The sequence below is a fragment of the Apteryx mantelli genome, chromosome 7 (assembly GCF_036417845.1).
Source record: "Apteryx mantelli isolate bAptMan1 chromosome 7, bAptMan1.hap1, whole genome shotgun sequence".
NCBI classification, from domain to species: domain Eukaryota; kingdom Metazoa; phylum Chordata; class Aves; order Apterygiformes; family Apterygidae; genus Apteryx; species Apteryx mantelli.
Genome location: NC_089984.1, coordinates 34,312,507 through 34,328,443, shown reverse-complemented (window position 1 = coordinate 34,328,443; position 15,937 = coordinate 34,312,507). Strand labels below are relative to the sequence as shown.

The window sequence follows — 15,937 nt, the reverse complement described above, 5'->3', positions numbered from 1 at the left end:
CAGCCTCAAATCCTGACATGGAACCCCAGAAATTTAGCTGTTGTCATAACTCAAGGCCATTTACCCCAATGCCACACTATTGATCCCACAGGGAAAAAGCATTCTTCCTCCTCTGAGAGGACAGCAAGTGCTAAAAATCCCTTCTAATGATCCCAGAAAAGAATCATGATTTCAAAGCCTGGTACTCACACATTATGTCACTGCCTAACACAATACTCTTCATTCACTCATATCTAAGCTTGAAAGACTCGCTAAGTGAAAAAGGAGACTGCCTTTAAGGAGAGGATTATGGAAATCCACTACTGTTAAGCAAAATATTTTTCCTGCTGAAGAACAGACACTGATAGCTTACAAACTGCATACAACTAGCAAATTAAATCTCTATTTTTTTTTTCAATGAACTCACTGTGCAGCATTTCAGATTTTTAGAACATGAGGCACTACTGCATTTATAATGTGTCTTCCTGTTCGTACAAGAGATCCTTAAATTCACTACTGAAGAGCGAGCAACTCCTTCTGAAACAGCAGGTTTACTGCAACCCCTCATTAAACTGCTCTAGTGGCTACGTAAAGGTTAACTATTGCGCCTATGTAGCCTGAATTATGCCAGCTCTAAATTCCAATCTCTGACCTCACCCAGATGGCTTTAGAATATCTGCAAGGATGGAGACTCCACAACCTCTCTGGGCAACAGAAATATTACAAGATAAAAAAAGCTTTTGCCGTCCTAAGTATCTACAGACTGTAATTGAATTATCGCCTAATGCCCTTTTTGTTAAGCCTAACAGCAAAATAGCTTTGTTAAGCCTATGAGAAGGCACAGTTTTCTGCCCTTTAATCATTCTTGCAATTGGTCACTGAACCTTGCTTTATCAATGGACTTTCTAACTTAACTAACATCAGAACTAGACATAATATTCCAAAACTGAGTACATTTTTACTCCAAATTCCCCTATTTATTCATTTCAGATGTATTTCGGACCTCTGAATTAGTGTTGCCCTGGGATCTGATATTTTAGGGAAGGCTTCTTTCGTGCTGATTGCCTACCTCAAAGCCTATTTAAAGTCATTACTTCTCATGATGCGTTTCCTCACTCTAAAAGTAAGAGGTTATTCCTTGGTCCCAGATGTATGGTTTAAGTTTTTTTGCTTGGTTGGTTGGTTGGTTTTTTGCTTTGGTCATATAGACAAGTATACTGTTAGTGTGTGTTTTTTTATTCTCTCTTCAAAAGATACTCATAGTTGAGGTATCCCCAAGGTATCCCCAAGCTTCAGGAAACGTGTTTAGAAAGTACAGACAGAAATACTTAATGACTTGAGTACAGAAGAAGCATTAAGCTGAGTTATAAGAGGAACGGATGAGAAATCCAGCTATTCTCAGCTTCCCTCTGCCCCATACTGGGAGTCCCGCACTAGGGTACTGCTTCATATGCACTGGAAATTTCTGCTAGACTGGTTGAAGAGATTAATATCCCCAGCTGTCTATCCGAACAGTCAAGTAGACATTGTTGTCCCTGCTGCAAAGATAGGTTATGAATCAGATCAAGGATGCTGCAGGCTACTGACAAACACATTAAAGTAAATGAACACTGATTTCTTTGAATCTCTTCCTACATATGAGTCACCACAGACAATTATCCAAATCAATTACTTTAATAGTAGACAGCAAAAATAATGACTTGGGTGAAATCATGCACAAATTCTCTCTATGCCACAAGTGTTAAAGAATAAAAAAAAGTTTAATTAGTATTAGTTGTGTTGTGGCAAGATCATAATAAAGAGTGTTGACAGCAACGCTTGCTCAGGGAACATCCACTCAGGTCCAGCCCCTGCACTGCTCGGCCCTTCAGTTACTGGGGCGGCAAGGGGAGCGATCCTGGGAGCCAGCCAGCAAACAACCCCCTCTCAGGTTACTTTTAATACGTTTCATGAACCAGCTTGCTGCATAAACACGTGTGTCAGCACACGGGGGAGAGCTAAGAGGGGGAACCCGGCTTCGCTGTGCAGGAGCAAAAAACCACAGCCTGGAGAGGGGACGCAGGCAGAGAGCACAGCAAAAACCCGACGCAGCCCCCAGCCGCCCGCTGCGGGGAGCCGGCGGCCGCGCAGAGCCGGGGGAGCTCTCGGCCGGGCGGCAGCGCGCCGGGCCCGCGGGGACCGTGTGCGAGAGCGGCTGGGCCGCGCGGCGCCGCGGGAGCCGGGCAGGGCGGGCGGCGATGCCCGCGGCGCCTCCGCGAGCCTGCGGGCAGCGGCGGCCGCCTGCCGCCCCGCGCGGGCCCCGCCGCTCACCTCCGACCAGCTTCGGCACCTTCCCGATCCTGCCCGTCACCTCGGCCGTCAGCACCGCGAAGTCCTGCTCGTAGCTCTCGAAGTCGGAGGACATGGCGGCGGCGGCGGCGCCGAGGGACGCCCCGGCCCCGGCCCCGGCGGCGCCGCGCTCAGCTGGCCGCCCACGGCCGCTCCGCGCCGACCCGCTTCCGCGTGCTGCCGCGCGCAAAGGCGTCCCCCCGCCCCCGCACGCCTCAGCACGGGTTCCGCCGCAGCTCCCCGCCCCGCTCCGGTGCTTCGGCCTGCGCGACCCGGCTCCGCTCGCCCTTCGCGTTGCCCTCGCAGGCGCCTCGAGCGGGAAGAGGAGCCCCGTGGGCGCCCTGCAACGCCGCAGCCTTCCCCCCCTCCCCCCCCCAGCTTTCACTCTCGCCCCTTAACCGGAGCGCGGGGCCGTTTTCCCTTCCGGGCGGCTCCGGCGGGGAGCTGTTTCCCGGAGGGCCGCTATTGGCGGCGGACCGCCGGCCGGGGCGGGGCGGGCGCGGCGGAGGTGCTGGGCGGCCCCAGAGGTGCGCGGCATGGCGGCGCCCGGCCGCGGGCGGAGGTGAGCGGCCGCTGCCGCGGGCTGGCGGGCGGCGGGAGAGGAAAGGGGGGGGGAGCGGGGCGACCCCGCTCCCGCGGGCCGGGGGCGGCGGCCGAGGCCCGGCGGCCCCGCCGCCCCCTGAGGCGTCTCCGTGTGTCGGCAGGCGCGGAGCCGGCGCGGCGGCGCGGGGCTGAGCAGGGCGGCGCGGGAGCCATGCGCGGCGGCGGAGGCAGCGGCGGCGCGGCGCGGGCGCGGCGGTAGCGGTGGCGGCGGCGGCGATGGGGGCGCGGCGCGGGCGGCGGGCGGCGGCGGCGCTGCGCGGGGCGCGGCGGCTCTGCCACTGGGGGCCGCTGGTGGCCCTGGCCGTGGTGGCCGTGTGCTCCGCCACCGCGCTGGCGGACGCCGCGCTCTGGTACTGGCCGCTGGACACCGCCGGCGGCAGCGTCAACTTCATCGTGCTCCTCAACTGGACCGTCATGATCCTCTACAACTACTTCAACGCCATGTTCGTGGGGCCCGGATACGTCCCGCTGGGCTGGGCGCCGGTGAGCGGGGCCGGGGGGCGGTTGGGAGTCGCCGGGGGACGGTTGGGAGCCGCCGGGGCTCCTCGCGGCTTAACGCCTGCGCCTGCTGCTGCTTTCCCCCCTCGCCGCTTTTCCCGGCGCCTCCAGGGCGCTCCCGGCCTGCTCCTCCCTGTCTCGTCCCCGGCGCTGCTTTATGGCCATTGCTCACCGTGTTTTGTAGATGGTTCTCACAACAAAATAGCAGGAAACAAGTGCAGTTAGCCAGGAACAAGGGCTTCAAAGCTATCTGCGCAGCCATGCGGACGTTATTGTACTGAAGACTTTACTGCTAGCCATAGGGATTAGAAACGAAGGTTACGTCATTTAGCAAAGCTAAATCTGGTATGCGAGCTGGTAAATTGTGTGTTTAGTTTATGTTTGACAGAGTGTTATAAGTCGACTTACAAACCTACTTTTCTTTTGCTTCAATAACCTCCTGAAAGCCTAGTGCTTACAAGCACCAGAATGATGTAGGTTCAGTACCTCAAGGCAGCTGACCGGAGTTGTGTTCCACTGATGTGACAGAAAGGAAGCAGTAATCACATCTCCGCTTACGGAGCATTTTTCTCAGGGCAGAGCGCAGGGAGAACAGGATCCGAATGGAGTCCCAGCAGGATACCGGGCGTTCCGCTCGATGGGCGGCAGGGCCATTGGGCCACTGTTACTGCTTGGTGTCGGATAATGAGTTTCTCTCTCTCCTTGCTGTAGTTAACATACGTGAGTGTGTGTGGAAGAGAGAAAGGGAGACAAACAAGAGTGTAATGAGAGCTGGTTAAACACTACTGCTTCACAGTACCATAAGTTAGTTAGTAGTAGGCCCAGATTGGCAGGTAGTAAAAGGCATACAAATTTTTTTTTTTTTCTTAATGACAAAAGGCCCCATGCTGTTTACTTTCCGAGGTTGACAATGGAACCTTGTTTGTGCGGAGTCGCTCTTCCTGATGGAAGAACTGTTTATTTCTTTTAGCAAGAAGCACTTTTAACAGTGAGAAATGGCTGTGTTGATAGCCAAGAGTGCTGAGGGGGTTTTTTTGTTTTTTGTTTTCTTGCCACCTACAATTAAATAGGGTGGGGGTATGAATCACACTCCATTGGTTATAGAAGTGCTGAGATGTATACTGCTAGTAGAATGATGTATTTCTAACGTGCCTGTTTTTGTGTTTAAAGGAAAAATCTCAGGATTGCATGTATCTCCAATACTGTAAAGTGTGCCAGTCTTACAAGGCACCACGTTCACACCACTGTCGAAAATGTAACAGGTAGTGTCTCTCTTTGAAATTACTTTATATCCATATTTAAAGCAGCTTTTGTTCTTAGTGATGAGCTATTAATATCATTTCTTGTCAAAAAACTTCCATACAAACACTATGCTTGTTTCAAATATTTTCCACTTTTCAGTTGTGTGGTTTCTGTATGTCAGAACACAGTATGTTCTACTGTGTTGATGAACGTTTGCTTAGCTTTTTAAAATAATTTTGCTTATTTCTTTTTTTTTAAAATCGGTCATTGACTTTGTAGTTGAAAACAGTTCCTCTTCAGAATTTCTTGGCAGTTTGAACAAATATTGCAGTGCTGGTTCAGGGAGGTGAGCACGTGTAAATACCTAACAACCTCTCAGCCCTTCCTGAACTCTAAGCCCAAACATCCACTTGTTTAGGGAGAACCAGTTTGGTAGAAAACCTTATTTTTTTTCATCTTCCATAAGGGGAGAAAAATGTTGACTTGAGTGGAAATTTTAACTGTTCTTTACCACTTGCTGGGTTTTTGGCCGGAGGGGAGGGGGAGGATGTTAAGTGAACTGATATGCCTTTTGGGTCAACTTAGAAAGTTTGTTCCATGTTATGCGTTTGTCTTCCAACAGACTTGTTTTGAGCTAAAGGATGCTTTTATTATGAAAAGCTGCGCTTGAATCTAGCGCAGCTTGAAAAGAAGCAAGCCACTTTAGCAATCTGCCGTCCAGGCTGTAGTTGCATTTAACTTGGGTTGACTGGACAGGTCCTCATCTGAAGAATTATGCAGCATCAAAAGGATGTTGCAACATAAACATTCATTTGTTGTCTCTCTAAACAGGAGATCCATAGTTGTGTGCTTTCAGGAAGTAGAGACTGAAACTGTAGATCGGTGCTGTAATTTAGCTGCATCATCCTGAGATTTAAAATTAGACTCCTTCCTTTGATGGACAATCTATTTACTTTTTTTTTCTTCTAAGGAGTTATTAGAAAATGATAGCAGATCCTATTGATTCTCTTTGTAATAGCAAGTTCTTTTAATAATTTACTTTTTGTAAAATAAAACAGGAAATTGTAGGACAATCTCCAAATTATTTTACTAATCTGTTTTAGGGAGTTTCTGCCCCCTCAGCTGTAGCCAAAATAACTCACTATGTATGCATTTCTAGCCTGTTGCAGTTCAGTAAAGTAGGTAACTTAAACTACCACTGAAAACCTTTTATGCTATGGCAAGTTTCAGTGTGCAAATGGAGTCAGTTTTTGTGGTCCGCATGAATGAATTGTGACTTCTAGCGGAGTTCCAGCAACTTCTTCAGAAACGCTAGTACTGAATAAAAGTGTGTCTCTAGGGTGTTTACATCTGTTAAATTAAATAGATTTTGGAAAGGACTTACAGTAGGGTGAGGTCAGTACCTAGCAACTGATGCTTTCAGAGGATCTGCTCCTAAAATGAAAGACAGTAAATGGAAAATCACATTTTTGTCTGTAAATCTTTATATGTTCTTTCTGCAAGTAGTCCACAATGGATTTGATATTTCCATTAGTTTCTTGGTTTGTTTATTTTAAAAATTTGGCAATAACTTTAGTGGTTAATTACTGTGTTGATAGTTCTTGCCTTTTCCACACTTCACCTTTGTCTCCTGGCTCTGGAATATGGTGTTCATCAGCAATGAGCAAATTTGAGTAAAGAGGAGGAAGGATAATTTGGGAGAGTAGGACCTGCAAGTACATTTTTTGTTTTGTTTTGCTTTCATTCTATAACATGAAATATCATTTTGAATAACAACAAAAAAGACACTACAAGGTTGGTCTGTCAGAACTTAACATTTTTGTAATAGTCATTGTCAAATAATAAAAGCTGACTGTATCACCTTAAAATGGAAGATGTAAGCAAGAACAAATGCTTGTGTCCTTTAGCTGTTTCACTTTCAGTTATCTAGGTAAATTAGATGCAATTAAAACTCAGGAGATAAAGAATGTATAGGAGAACCAAACATCATTAACCTGGGAGATGAATAAGGAGATCTGCAGCAACATAATACCAGTTACACTTTTGTGTTCTTCTGATGCAGCTTTTGACATAACCAAATATTGTAGCTATCTAATGGGAAGCAGGGAGTCAGAAGGATGGAGATTTTCATCATGGCTGTTTCTTGCTATGAAATTGGATTATAATACGGAGATCTCCTTCTTTAATGATTCTAGGCTCTTTAAAGACAGTTCAGTTAGGTTTAAATAAATGAATGAAGGTAGAGTTGTAAATAGGTGTCCTTTCCTTTGAGCTTTTTGAAAAAAATCATCCATGTCCTTTATATGAATCAATGTTTATTATTCACAGGTGTGTCATGAAGATGGATCACCACTGTCCTTGGATCAACAACTGTTGTGGATACCAGAATCATGCATCTTTCACTCTGTTCCTCCTGTTAGCTCCGCTGGGATGCATTCATGCTTCTTTCATATTTGTTATGACTATGTACACTCAGCTTTATAACAGAGTAAGGAAACATGGTCAAATGCTTAAAATACTACTTAAGCCAGATGAGAATTTCTCTTTGGAAGTAGAGGGTGATTTGGTTCCCTGTAAAGAAGCACGTGGAATTACTTGCTATTGTTTCAACATGTACTCTCAGTTCTGCTCTCCACAGTTTGAGAAGTATGTTCATTAATTGGAGAAGGATTCAGAGAAAGATGTTTGTATTTTTTTCATTTTCTTTTTTTTTCCCTGTTGCTTGTCATAATCGCTGGGAGTTTTACTAGAGCTTTGCATTAACTGAAGACAGTTTTTGGGTAGCACTTTTACAGAGACAGGCTGTGTTTTGGCTGGCACACGATCTGGCCAACACAAGTTGGATGCTATTCATTTCCTTTTCCTTGCCACTTTGTTAGAATTGAGTTCCTTTTTTTAAAGAAAAAATGTCAATTATTTCTGGAACTGAAAATAATTTATGCTGAGTTTATTTTAAAATTGGAAATTTTAACTGAAGCAACTGTGAGCAAAACTTGTTCTGGAATACATCCCTGCACAGATTTGTGGTTAAGATTTTGAGCTTTGATTTCAGCTTTTCGAAAAGTTTGGAAAACATTAATTGAATTTGACAGGTGAAGGGTGTGTGCTGTATTTGCAGAGCAATACGGCTGAGAACTGCTACCTGCAAAAGCTTTCAGAGGAAAACCCGTAGTATTTCCATTGAAAATTGATACTGTGCTGTGCATACATTTTTCCATATGAAACTACTGAAGGCTTTTTGTTAATGTGTCACAGTGTCTAGGTTTTGCTGCAGATTTTAGGCCTAGCTTGTTGTGCAGCATGCAAGATAATGATTTTGATTAAGCTTTTCATCTAGAAAAGGCCTACATCTAACAAAGAATGTATTTCTGAAGAGGAATGCTCTTCTGAGTGTATCATTTTTGTAATTGTTCCTCTTGTAATATAAACCTGTCCGAGGTTGGACATTTACCTTCAGAGTCTGATTTCTTATTGGTAACTTACTTTGTTTCAGTAGTTGGAATGTTCCAGAGCTGAATGATGATATTTTCCCTTCACAGATATCTTTTGGGTGGAGCTCTGTAAAGATTGACATGAGTGCAGCCAAAAGAGACCCTAGACCTATTATTCCCTTTGGACTGTCTGCATTTGCTGCATCTTTATTTGCCTTAGGACTGGCATTAGGAACAACTATTGCTGTTGGTATGTTGTTTATTATCCAGGTAAGTTTACGGCTTCTGTTACGAAGAAGATAAAAGCTGTAAGTTGTGTTTAATTTGTTGCTGATAACAATTGCAGAGCAGAAACAGAATTCAGAATTGAGATGGGAGCAGTTGTTAGTGCTTTCTCCTGCTTCATCTAGTGTTACCATAATCATTTTTTCATGGGAGATCTTGGAGCTGAAAATCTAATGGACAGAGAAACCATGAGATAGACTCTATAAATTCTGTTTGGAGAAAGACAAATCACTCAATATCTCTGGACTTCAATATCCTTGTCCCTGGGAATAGGAGTAATTGTGCCTGATTTCAGATGTTTGAAATGTAGAAATGTCCTCACATTTCAAATGTTTGAGATCTTTGCAAGGAAAGAAAAATATACGTTTTAAGCCTAAACTGAAATATTGTGTGATACCTTATAAGTGTACAATTCTAAACAGTGATGTCAGCATATATCTGTGCTGTCTTAATTTTGAATATTTTATGTTTTAATTAAAGCATATAACAGTTGCTTTGTTGTTTCAAAGAAATATACTTTGTTAAATGAAGTGTTGTTTGCCTAGCTGATGGGTTTCTGCAGAAAGTTAATACTATTTTCATCTGACACTTATTTTAGATGAAAGTCATCTTGACAAATAAAACTTCAATCGAATCCTGGATTGAAGAAAAGGTAAGCTTTCATTACAGTGTTTTTGTACTATATTGTTTCAAAGCTAGTCTCTAAATTTATGAAGTGCTTATTTTGCCTGTCTGGATTTAAACCAAATGTGTTATTTCAGTTCACCACTGACTTAGGGCCTACAACCAGCTTTTCTGTTATGGTCTCTGAAATTCACTGAAATAGAAGAGAAATTCTTTAAATGGATAAAGTTTTCTTTTTTGTTTGTTTGTTTTGGTTGCAGCATTCAAGATGATCCTACATAAATATTTGCTTTTAAGAGTATTTGCTTATCTGCTTGGAATATATGTGGCATTTTTTCTCTCTGAAACTTAAGTTGTCCTTGCTTCTAATTATGCGTGTCTGTATCTTTAATTTTCCAACTCCTCTACTGGTTATAGATACCATGTTTTCGCTCACAGGTTTCCATGTTTCCTGTTTTTCTGTCTGATTAAACTTGGAAGGATTTTCCATGTTGATCAAGAAGGCTTATAAAACAATGGGATATGTAGTCTTTTCTCCTTTAAATTTCTCCTTAAAATCTGTATCTTTTCGGAGGTTTCACAAGCAATATAACAAAGCAGCAGAAGCTAAGTTTAGAGGAAGCAAAAGATGTAGAATAATGTGTAGAATTTTTTGTTGTAAAACAGATTATTAGTATGTCCCTTTTGAAGACTGAACACACTGCAATACATCAATGTTTACTAAAAAACTACATTATTGGAACAAATGAAACATTCTTCTGTGACTGCTCCACTAGATGTCACTGTTACTGAAAGGATGAAAAGTTTGTGGCTGCAGAAAGTAGAAGATTCAGAGTGTTCGATGTGCACAAACCTTGAAGGGGAATAGACACTACTGATGATAAGTGTTCAGGATCATTAATGAAAGAATCCTGAGTTGTGGAAGTCCTTGTACATAATCTTGAGAAATAGTCAGACGTCAGTCTTTCTAAAAGCCGTGAAATAAAATAAAGTTAGAGCAAAGAGCAAACTAATCAGTAGTATACCCAGTTGGCTGTTGTTTAAAAAAGAAAAAAACAAAAGTGTAGGGGGGAAGGGTGGACAAAACCAGACATGCTTCTGAATGCCATGGTTGTTGCCTTTAATGCTAAGTAGTTTTAAAAGCCTGGGTTAGTATGAAAGAAGTTACTGCTCTTGCACAAAAATGCTTGCTGCCGGGGCTCAGGGACTCATACAGCACCTATGACCCTTGGTGTTCTAAACATTTGCTGTTCAGTCATAATTTGTAGGATATGTTTGGTGTACTGTATTTCTTTACTATTCCTAGGCCAAAGACAGAATCCAATACTACCAAACGGGTGAGACCTTTATTTTTCCTTATGACATGGGAAGTAAATGGAAAAACTTCAAGCAAGTGTTTACATGGTCTGGGATTCCTGAGGGAGATGGCCTGGACTGGCCAGTAAGAGATGGCTGTCATCAGTACAGTCTGACGGTAAATGTCCTTCAGTGATATCTCAAGTTATTCCTTCCCACTATCCAGCTGTCTGTCTTCCTTTGCAGTAATATGCCAAATTTTTAAATAACTGAAATAAAGTCTGACTAGTAGCACATATACTTCAGAAACAGGAATTCTGTCAAATTTTCTCTGATTTTTTGATAGCCTACATATGTACGCTTCTGTGTGTGCTTTTAAATGCTGAATATTTTTCCCTGTGTTTGCTTAATGGTTTCAATACCTGCCTTCATTTTGTGTTGAGTGCACAGTGCTCTTAAGCTAAACACTGACTAAATTTCTATTTATCATCATTTGTAGATAGAACAACTGAAACAGAAAGCAGACAAGCGAGTAAGAAGTGTAAGTATTTGATGCTTGTGCTCTAAAACATTACTTTGAAATTTCTATATAAATAAATATAATTACTGATATATTATTTCTTGTCGTGATTTTAAACTTACCAATTAAATTAAGACTCTGTGTTTCCACAGAAACAGTGTGCTGCAACCTCTTTAATTAAACTTAATATTTAGCTTTCTTTGCATTTGCTCCTTAGTTTCCGGATGATAAGAAATGTGGTAATAATGGAAAATACTGGCAATAGGAGAGGAATAAAGATGACTGTGCTTCATTTTTAAACAGCTAATTTAGAATTTAGAGTCCCTTAGACAGCAAATTGCCATTACAGTCAGATATAATGGTACACTTGAACTGATTTTGGTATGAAACTGCCAGCAGGTCCATAACTCAATGCAGTAATATATTGCCATGTTCTGTTCAAATTGGCAGGTGCGGTATCGAGCAGTAGAAGACTATAGTGGTGTCTGCTGCCCTGTGACTAAAGGTGTTAAAACATTCTTCACAACACCGTGCACTGAAGAACCTAGAATTGCCCTGAGTAAAGGGGATCTGATTTTAGCCACAAGAGGCTTAAAGTTAGTGGCTCCACACCTTTATGTTTGGTTAAAAGAAATACTGAGATCAGTTCTGGCATCTAATTACCTATTACGCTTTCTTCTCCAGACACTGGATGTATGGTGAGAAGATTCTCGACTCAGCTGCTGATGGTATGAAGCAGTTACTTTCACTTATTCTGTTGAAAATTACAAATTAATTTTATAGCTGCCTAACTTTTGATAGAAATGTGGACAACATTACATGTTTAATTCTCAAAATGTAGAATGGCTTTATTGGCACTAGCCCCTCTCCTCTCTTAAACCAAACTCACAATTTTTACTATTTATCTCACTAGACCTGCTAGTTTCGATAAATGATACACATGAAATGATTCTGTTAAACTGGAAGAACTGGTAGTAGTCTTCTGTTAAATGGGAGCTGGGGGAGACTTCCTGATATTCTAAGAAAAAGTAACTCTAAAGAGGTTAATGCTGACTCTTTTTATTTTTTTTCTCATTGATACTTAAATAGTGGTGATTCATAAACACTTTCAGTTTTCCTAACTAAACAACCCATATACATAGAAGATTTGGGATTACTTTGTATGTATGTATGTATGTATGCCTTGAAAACTAAGAGATATTATGTCTTTGGTTTGGGATTGATTCCTGGGATTTTGACATTCACTTACATAGCTAACAACTATGGCTGTCAAAGGCATTAAAGACTCCTGGTGGTCTGCAGAGAGACACTATCATACCCACCTCCATTGAAAGTTCGACATTTTTACCTGAGCCGCCCTCCTGCTCAGGTCTTAGCTAAAAATTTAGCCGCCAGACTTTCCGTTGAGGATGCATTGGGTTCCACTGTCTCTACCAAACAATTGGGAATTCATTGTCTATATGTACCTTGTTAACAAGGAAGGGGTAGATAGCGGTCGCTATGATATGTGCATGCTTTTCATGGGAGGGCTGTGACCTCCATTGCTTGGGAATACTTCAACAGTTCTTTCCCGGGGATCTTTTTTAAATACCAAACCTAAACAAGTAATTGAAATGAGAATGTTAATAGTTTGTATTCAAAGGTTATGTTGTTTATCGTGATGATTATCAGGAGATATCTGTGCTATATAGTATGTTTTTTAAATATGCAGGTAAATTGGGTGGGTGGGGAACTGGGTGTAAACTGAAAGACTGGATTAGAGTTCAAAATAACATGGACATTTTGGAGAAATGGACTTGAAAAACAGGATGAGATTTGATATTTATAGAAAACTGCTATAAATATAAATGCTATAAATAGGAATAATTAGTTGCAGTAAAACAAGATGGAAAATGTAATGATTAAGTAGCAATTCTTCAGAGGGAAGAAATATTGGATCACGATCTGAACATGAGTCAACACTCTTGCAAAAAAGGAACAAGTATCTAGCTTCCAGATGCATGAAGCAATCCTTCCATCCTACTCAGCATTGACAAAGACGCAGCTGAAATATTGCCAAAGTAATAGTGGTTACTACATTTCAAGAAGGAGGAGGATTAGCTGAAGAAGGTTGAGAGGAAAACACTGAGAATGATCAGAGTACTAGAAAATACAACCTATAAGGAAAAGTTGAAAGAATTGGGATGTCTTAGCTGGACAGGACAAAGAGATAGGAGAAAGCAGGTATATGTGCAAATATTCATCAGCTGCATGAAAGTCTGCTGTAGAGAAGGTTTTATTTGCTTCCTGTGTCCTTGGTATGTAGAAGAGGAGTTGTGAACTTAAATTATAGAAAGAAAGGTTCAGATTAGATATTAGGAAAGACTTTCTAATAAGGAATGCAGAGCACTTAAAAAAAAAAAAAAAAAAAAAATGGAGATCTCTGAAAACAAGCTAGGCAATGGGAAAGACTCCATGCATCCCCAGGCAAATGTGTTAGGATATTTTTCCTTGGAGAAGAAAATAAATTAGGTGATCTCTTGATGTCTCTTCCAGTCCTGTGTTTTTCCTCTATAGTGGGTCATGTTCTGCTCCAAGTTAATGCAACTTTTCATGTCTTAAGGTGGAATAAGAGAACGAGGCTGGTTCCCTAGGAAATGTGTGGAAAAATGCCAGTATGACTCTGAAATGGATCAACCAATGGATGGAGAGAAGAAAAGCAGATAGCCTTCTCTTTTTTTTTTTTTTAATTAAGAAATGGAAATTTTACTTTCAGACCACAATCCTTTACTTGAAATTTTCTGTATATTACTTTACACTTATGCAATGAATATGTTAAGACAGGGTTTTCTTTTCCTCACAGCTGAAAGGGTTGGATATGTCTGTGCCATGATTTGCATACTTTTTTAACAATAAATAATTGAAGAAGCCATTCAGTGGATTGCCTTCAAGATGCAACTTTTTCATCCCAAGTCAGGTTTCTTTTCTTTTTGCTGCTTAAATTGCATTTTATTGCATACCAAGGAATCATATTTTAGGTTTTCCACAACAGCATCAGACTGTGATGCGTGCTGTTTATCTTTTGTATTTTACTTTCTCTGAAGCTGCCCCCTGAAAACTATAAAGTAAACCTCTAATTCAAATTCAGAATAAGATTTGTTACCTGTGACTTTTAATGATGTGAATTGTCCACCTCTAATAAATGATACGTATTCATATTCACTTGTGGATTTAATTGTTCATAGAGCTACAAGAACTTGTTTATAGGCATGGAATTGTGAACTGATTGGGAAGTAAAGAATTCACCATCGTAAGTTTTTCCAAAGGCAGAGAGATTTCAGCTCTTGCTATAGAAATAGTGCTTTTAACGTCTAAGAGTTGTAGCCAGCTACATCTCTGCTCCCTTTGAAATCTGGTCATGTACCTGAGAGACTAGAGATCTTGCTATGATCTGTCTTGGAGTGAAAAGAAGCAATAGTTCCAAGACTGAAAACTTTTGTTAGACTATGCCCCAGTAAATGATTAACATCTTTCCTAAATTATTTTTATTTAACATCTGCCATGGATCATTAGGAGGAATTCCTTAAAACAGAGTTATGTGTATTAACTGAAAACTTTCTAAAATTATCCTTTTAAATGCTGCAGATGCTTTTGGTCTCTCACAGTTAGACTAGTTGCATATCATATGTTAAGAGTTCTTGCCAATGATTTGTTTTAAAAATGCCTTAGCATCTTTCGTTTACTTCCTTTCCTGCATGAGTTGTCCCAGATGGATAGGCATTTCTTAGACAATAGTACATGTATACAGAAATAACTACATAACAGACAAGCCAGTGTTACTACTGTACGCTGCTGTTGAGACTAACCTCCAGCACTAGCCAGGTTTTCATTACTTTCAGCCTGCTGTGCACCAGTGCTGAGGGTGAGCCCTAGTCTTAGGCTGCCTCTCCAAGCTGTGGAAATGGGAGGTTAGCATTCAGTTTCAGGAGTTCACAAACAGGTTGCTTTGCTCCTTGATATTAAAGCACTTTTATTTTTCTAGAATCGGGCTTCTTTAGTAGTGTAGGAGTATGTCTTAGTCCTAGTTTTCCTGCTAGCAGGAGCTGAAGAGCCAAAGCACAACAGGATATAGCAGGAGGGTAAATTCCATGCTATTTTGGAATATGTGAGAGGAAATTAGTATGGAGGTCTCCAAACTGCAGGGAATACTCTTAGTCTTTACTGTAGTGGTTTCTGTACAGTAGCTATAGAGTCCAGAGCCAAGCTAAGGTGACAGGAATAAGCTTGTCTTCCAGCTGAGGAAATGAGCCTGTGAGAACTTGCTCTTCTTGACTGTGGAATGATTTAATAGCAGCTGTATACATTAACAGGTAGCAATTAGCAGTGTAATAGAAGCTGATCAGTGGCATTAATGCCCACAGCTGGTCATTAGCTATACTGGGGGGAATTTACTTAAGGTTTGGTCTGCTCATAGGGACTGAGTGCCTCTTAGTGTTAAACCTGAAGGATATCAGCTTTCATCTGAGAAAAACTGTGCATGCACAACTGTGCACCACACTGCTCAGAAACATGCCCAAAAGATTTGCCTCAGAATCTGAAGTGAACTCTGAAGTATATGCACTATTTTTTTTTCATGCTTTCAGTTTAATCACTCCAGCTTTCCTGTAGCTATAACTTCAGTCCCACTTCTCTTTTGTAGCATATGTAACTGGTGTTTATTGCGACACCTTCAATCAGCAGTGCTTGCCTATGAAGAATCAGCCAAAACAAAATGCATCCTCTTGGCTGCAGAGCCTCTAAATGCCTTGAGAAGGAAGGTCAAGCTGTCTTTTCAGTGCTGAAACCAACTGTACCAGACCATGAAGTTAAAAGACAGACCATATCTACAGAACTGATTCTCAATACTAGTAGTCCTTTCCTTCTCTACCATCCCATTCTATGTTTTTCTCTTCTCCCATCCCCACTCCCTGCTTTTTGCTGGAGGAAGAGCTCAGCTCATTAAGGAAGGGAGCAAGTCTATTTGACATAGCTGTTCTTTGTTGCACAGTGATTCATCAGGGAATTCAGTTTATTTTCTTTTAGGTTGTTCAAATCACCCGAGAAGCCAGGTCACAAAGAAGCAAAAAGCATATGTCATTGTCACATAGTAATA

The 15,937-nt window shown here is 41.7% G+C and overlaps 2 protein-coding genes across 6 annotated transcripts in view; one reads left to right on the top strand and one right to left on the bottom strand.

Moving 5' to 3' along the window:
* Positions 1-2,468, bottom strand: part of VTI1A (vesicle transport through interaction with t-SNAREs 1A) — a 280,801-nt gene extending 278,333 nt beyond the window's left edge. For all 5 annotated transcript variants that reach the window (XM_067300244.1, XM_067300247.1, XM_067300246.1 and 2 more), the window contains exon 1: positions 2,290-2,468. In XM_067300244.1, the coding sequence (XP_067156345.1) occupies positions 2,290-2,383 (94 nt within the window). In that variant the 5' untranslated portion in view covers positions 2,384-2,468. The remainder of the gene's footprint in view (positions 1-2,289) is intronic.
* Positions 2,469-3,126: 658 nt separating this feature from the next.
* ZDHHC6 (zinc finger DHHC-type palmitoyltransferase 6) lies at positions 3,127-14,003 on the top strand. The gene is made up of 10 exons (XM_013941737.2): positions 3,127-3,393; positions 4,579-4,670; positions 6,979-7,138; positions 8,190-8,351; positions 8,965-9,018; positions 10,297-10,464; positions 10,786-10,827; positions 11,257-11,402; positions 11,491-11,534; positions 13,409-14,003. Exons 1-10 carry the CDS (start codon positions 3,127-3,129, stop codon positions 13,510-13,512), a joined length of 1,239 nt encoding a protein of 412 aa, XP_013797191.2. The 3' UTR covers positions 13,513-14,003.
* Positions 14,004-15,937: the final 1,934 nt, after the last annotated feature.

Bases quoted from the DNA above. Each gene is read 5' to 3' on its own strand.
- ZDHHC6 (XM_013941737.2), top strand. From the start codon at position 3,127: ATGGGGGCGCGGCGCGGGCGGCGGGCGGCGGCGGCGCTGCGCGGGGCG. The intron at 4,671-6,978 runs GTAGTGTCTCTC...TATTATTCACAG, and splicing joins CACTGTCGAAAATGTAACAG to GTGTGTCATGAAGATGGATC. The intron at 10,828-11,256 runs GTAAGTATTTGA...TCAAATTGGCAG, and splicing joins CAGACAAGCGAGTAAGAAGT to GTGCGGTATCGAGCAGTAGA.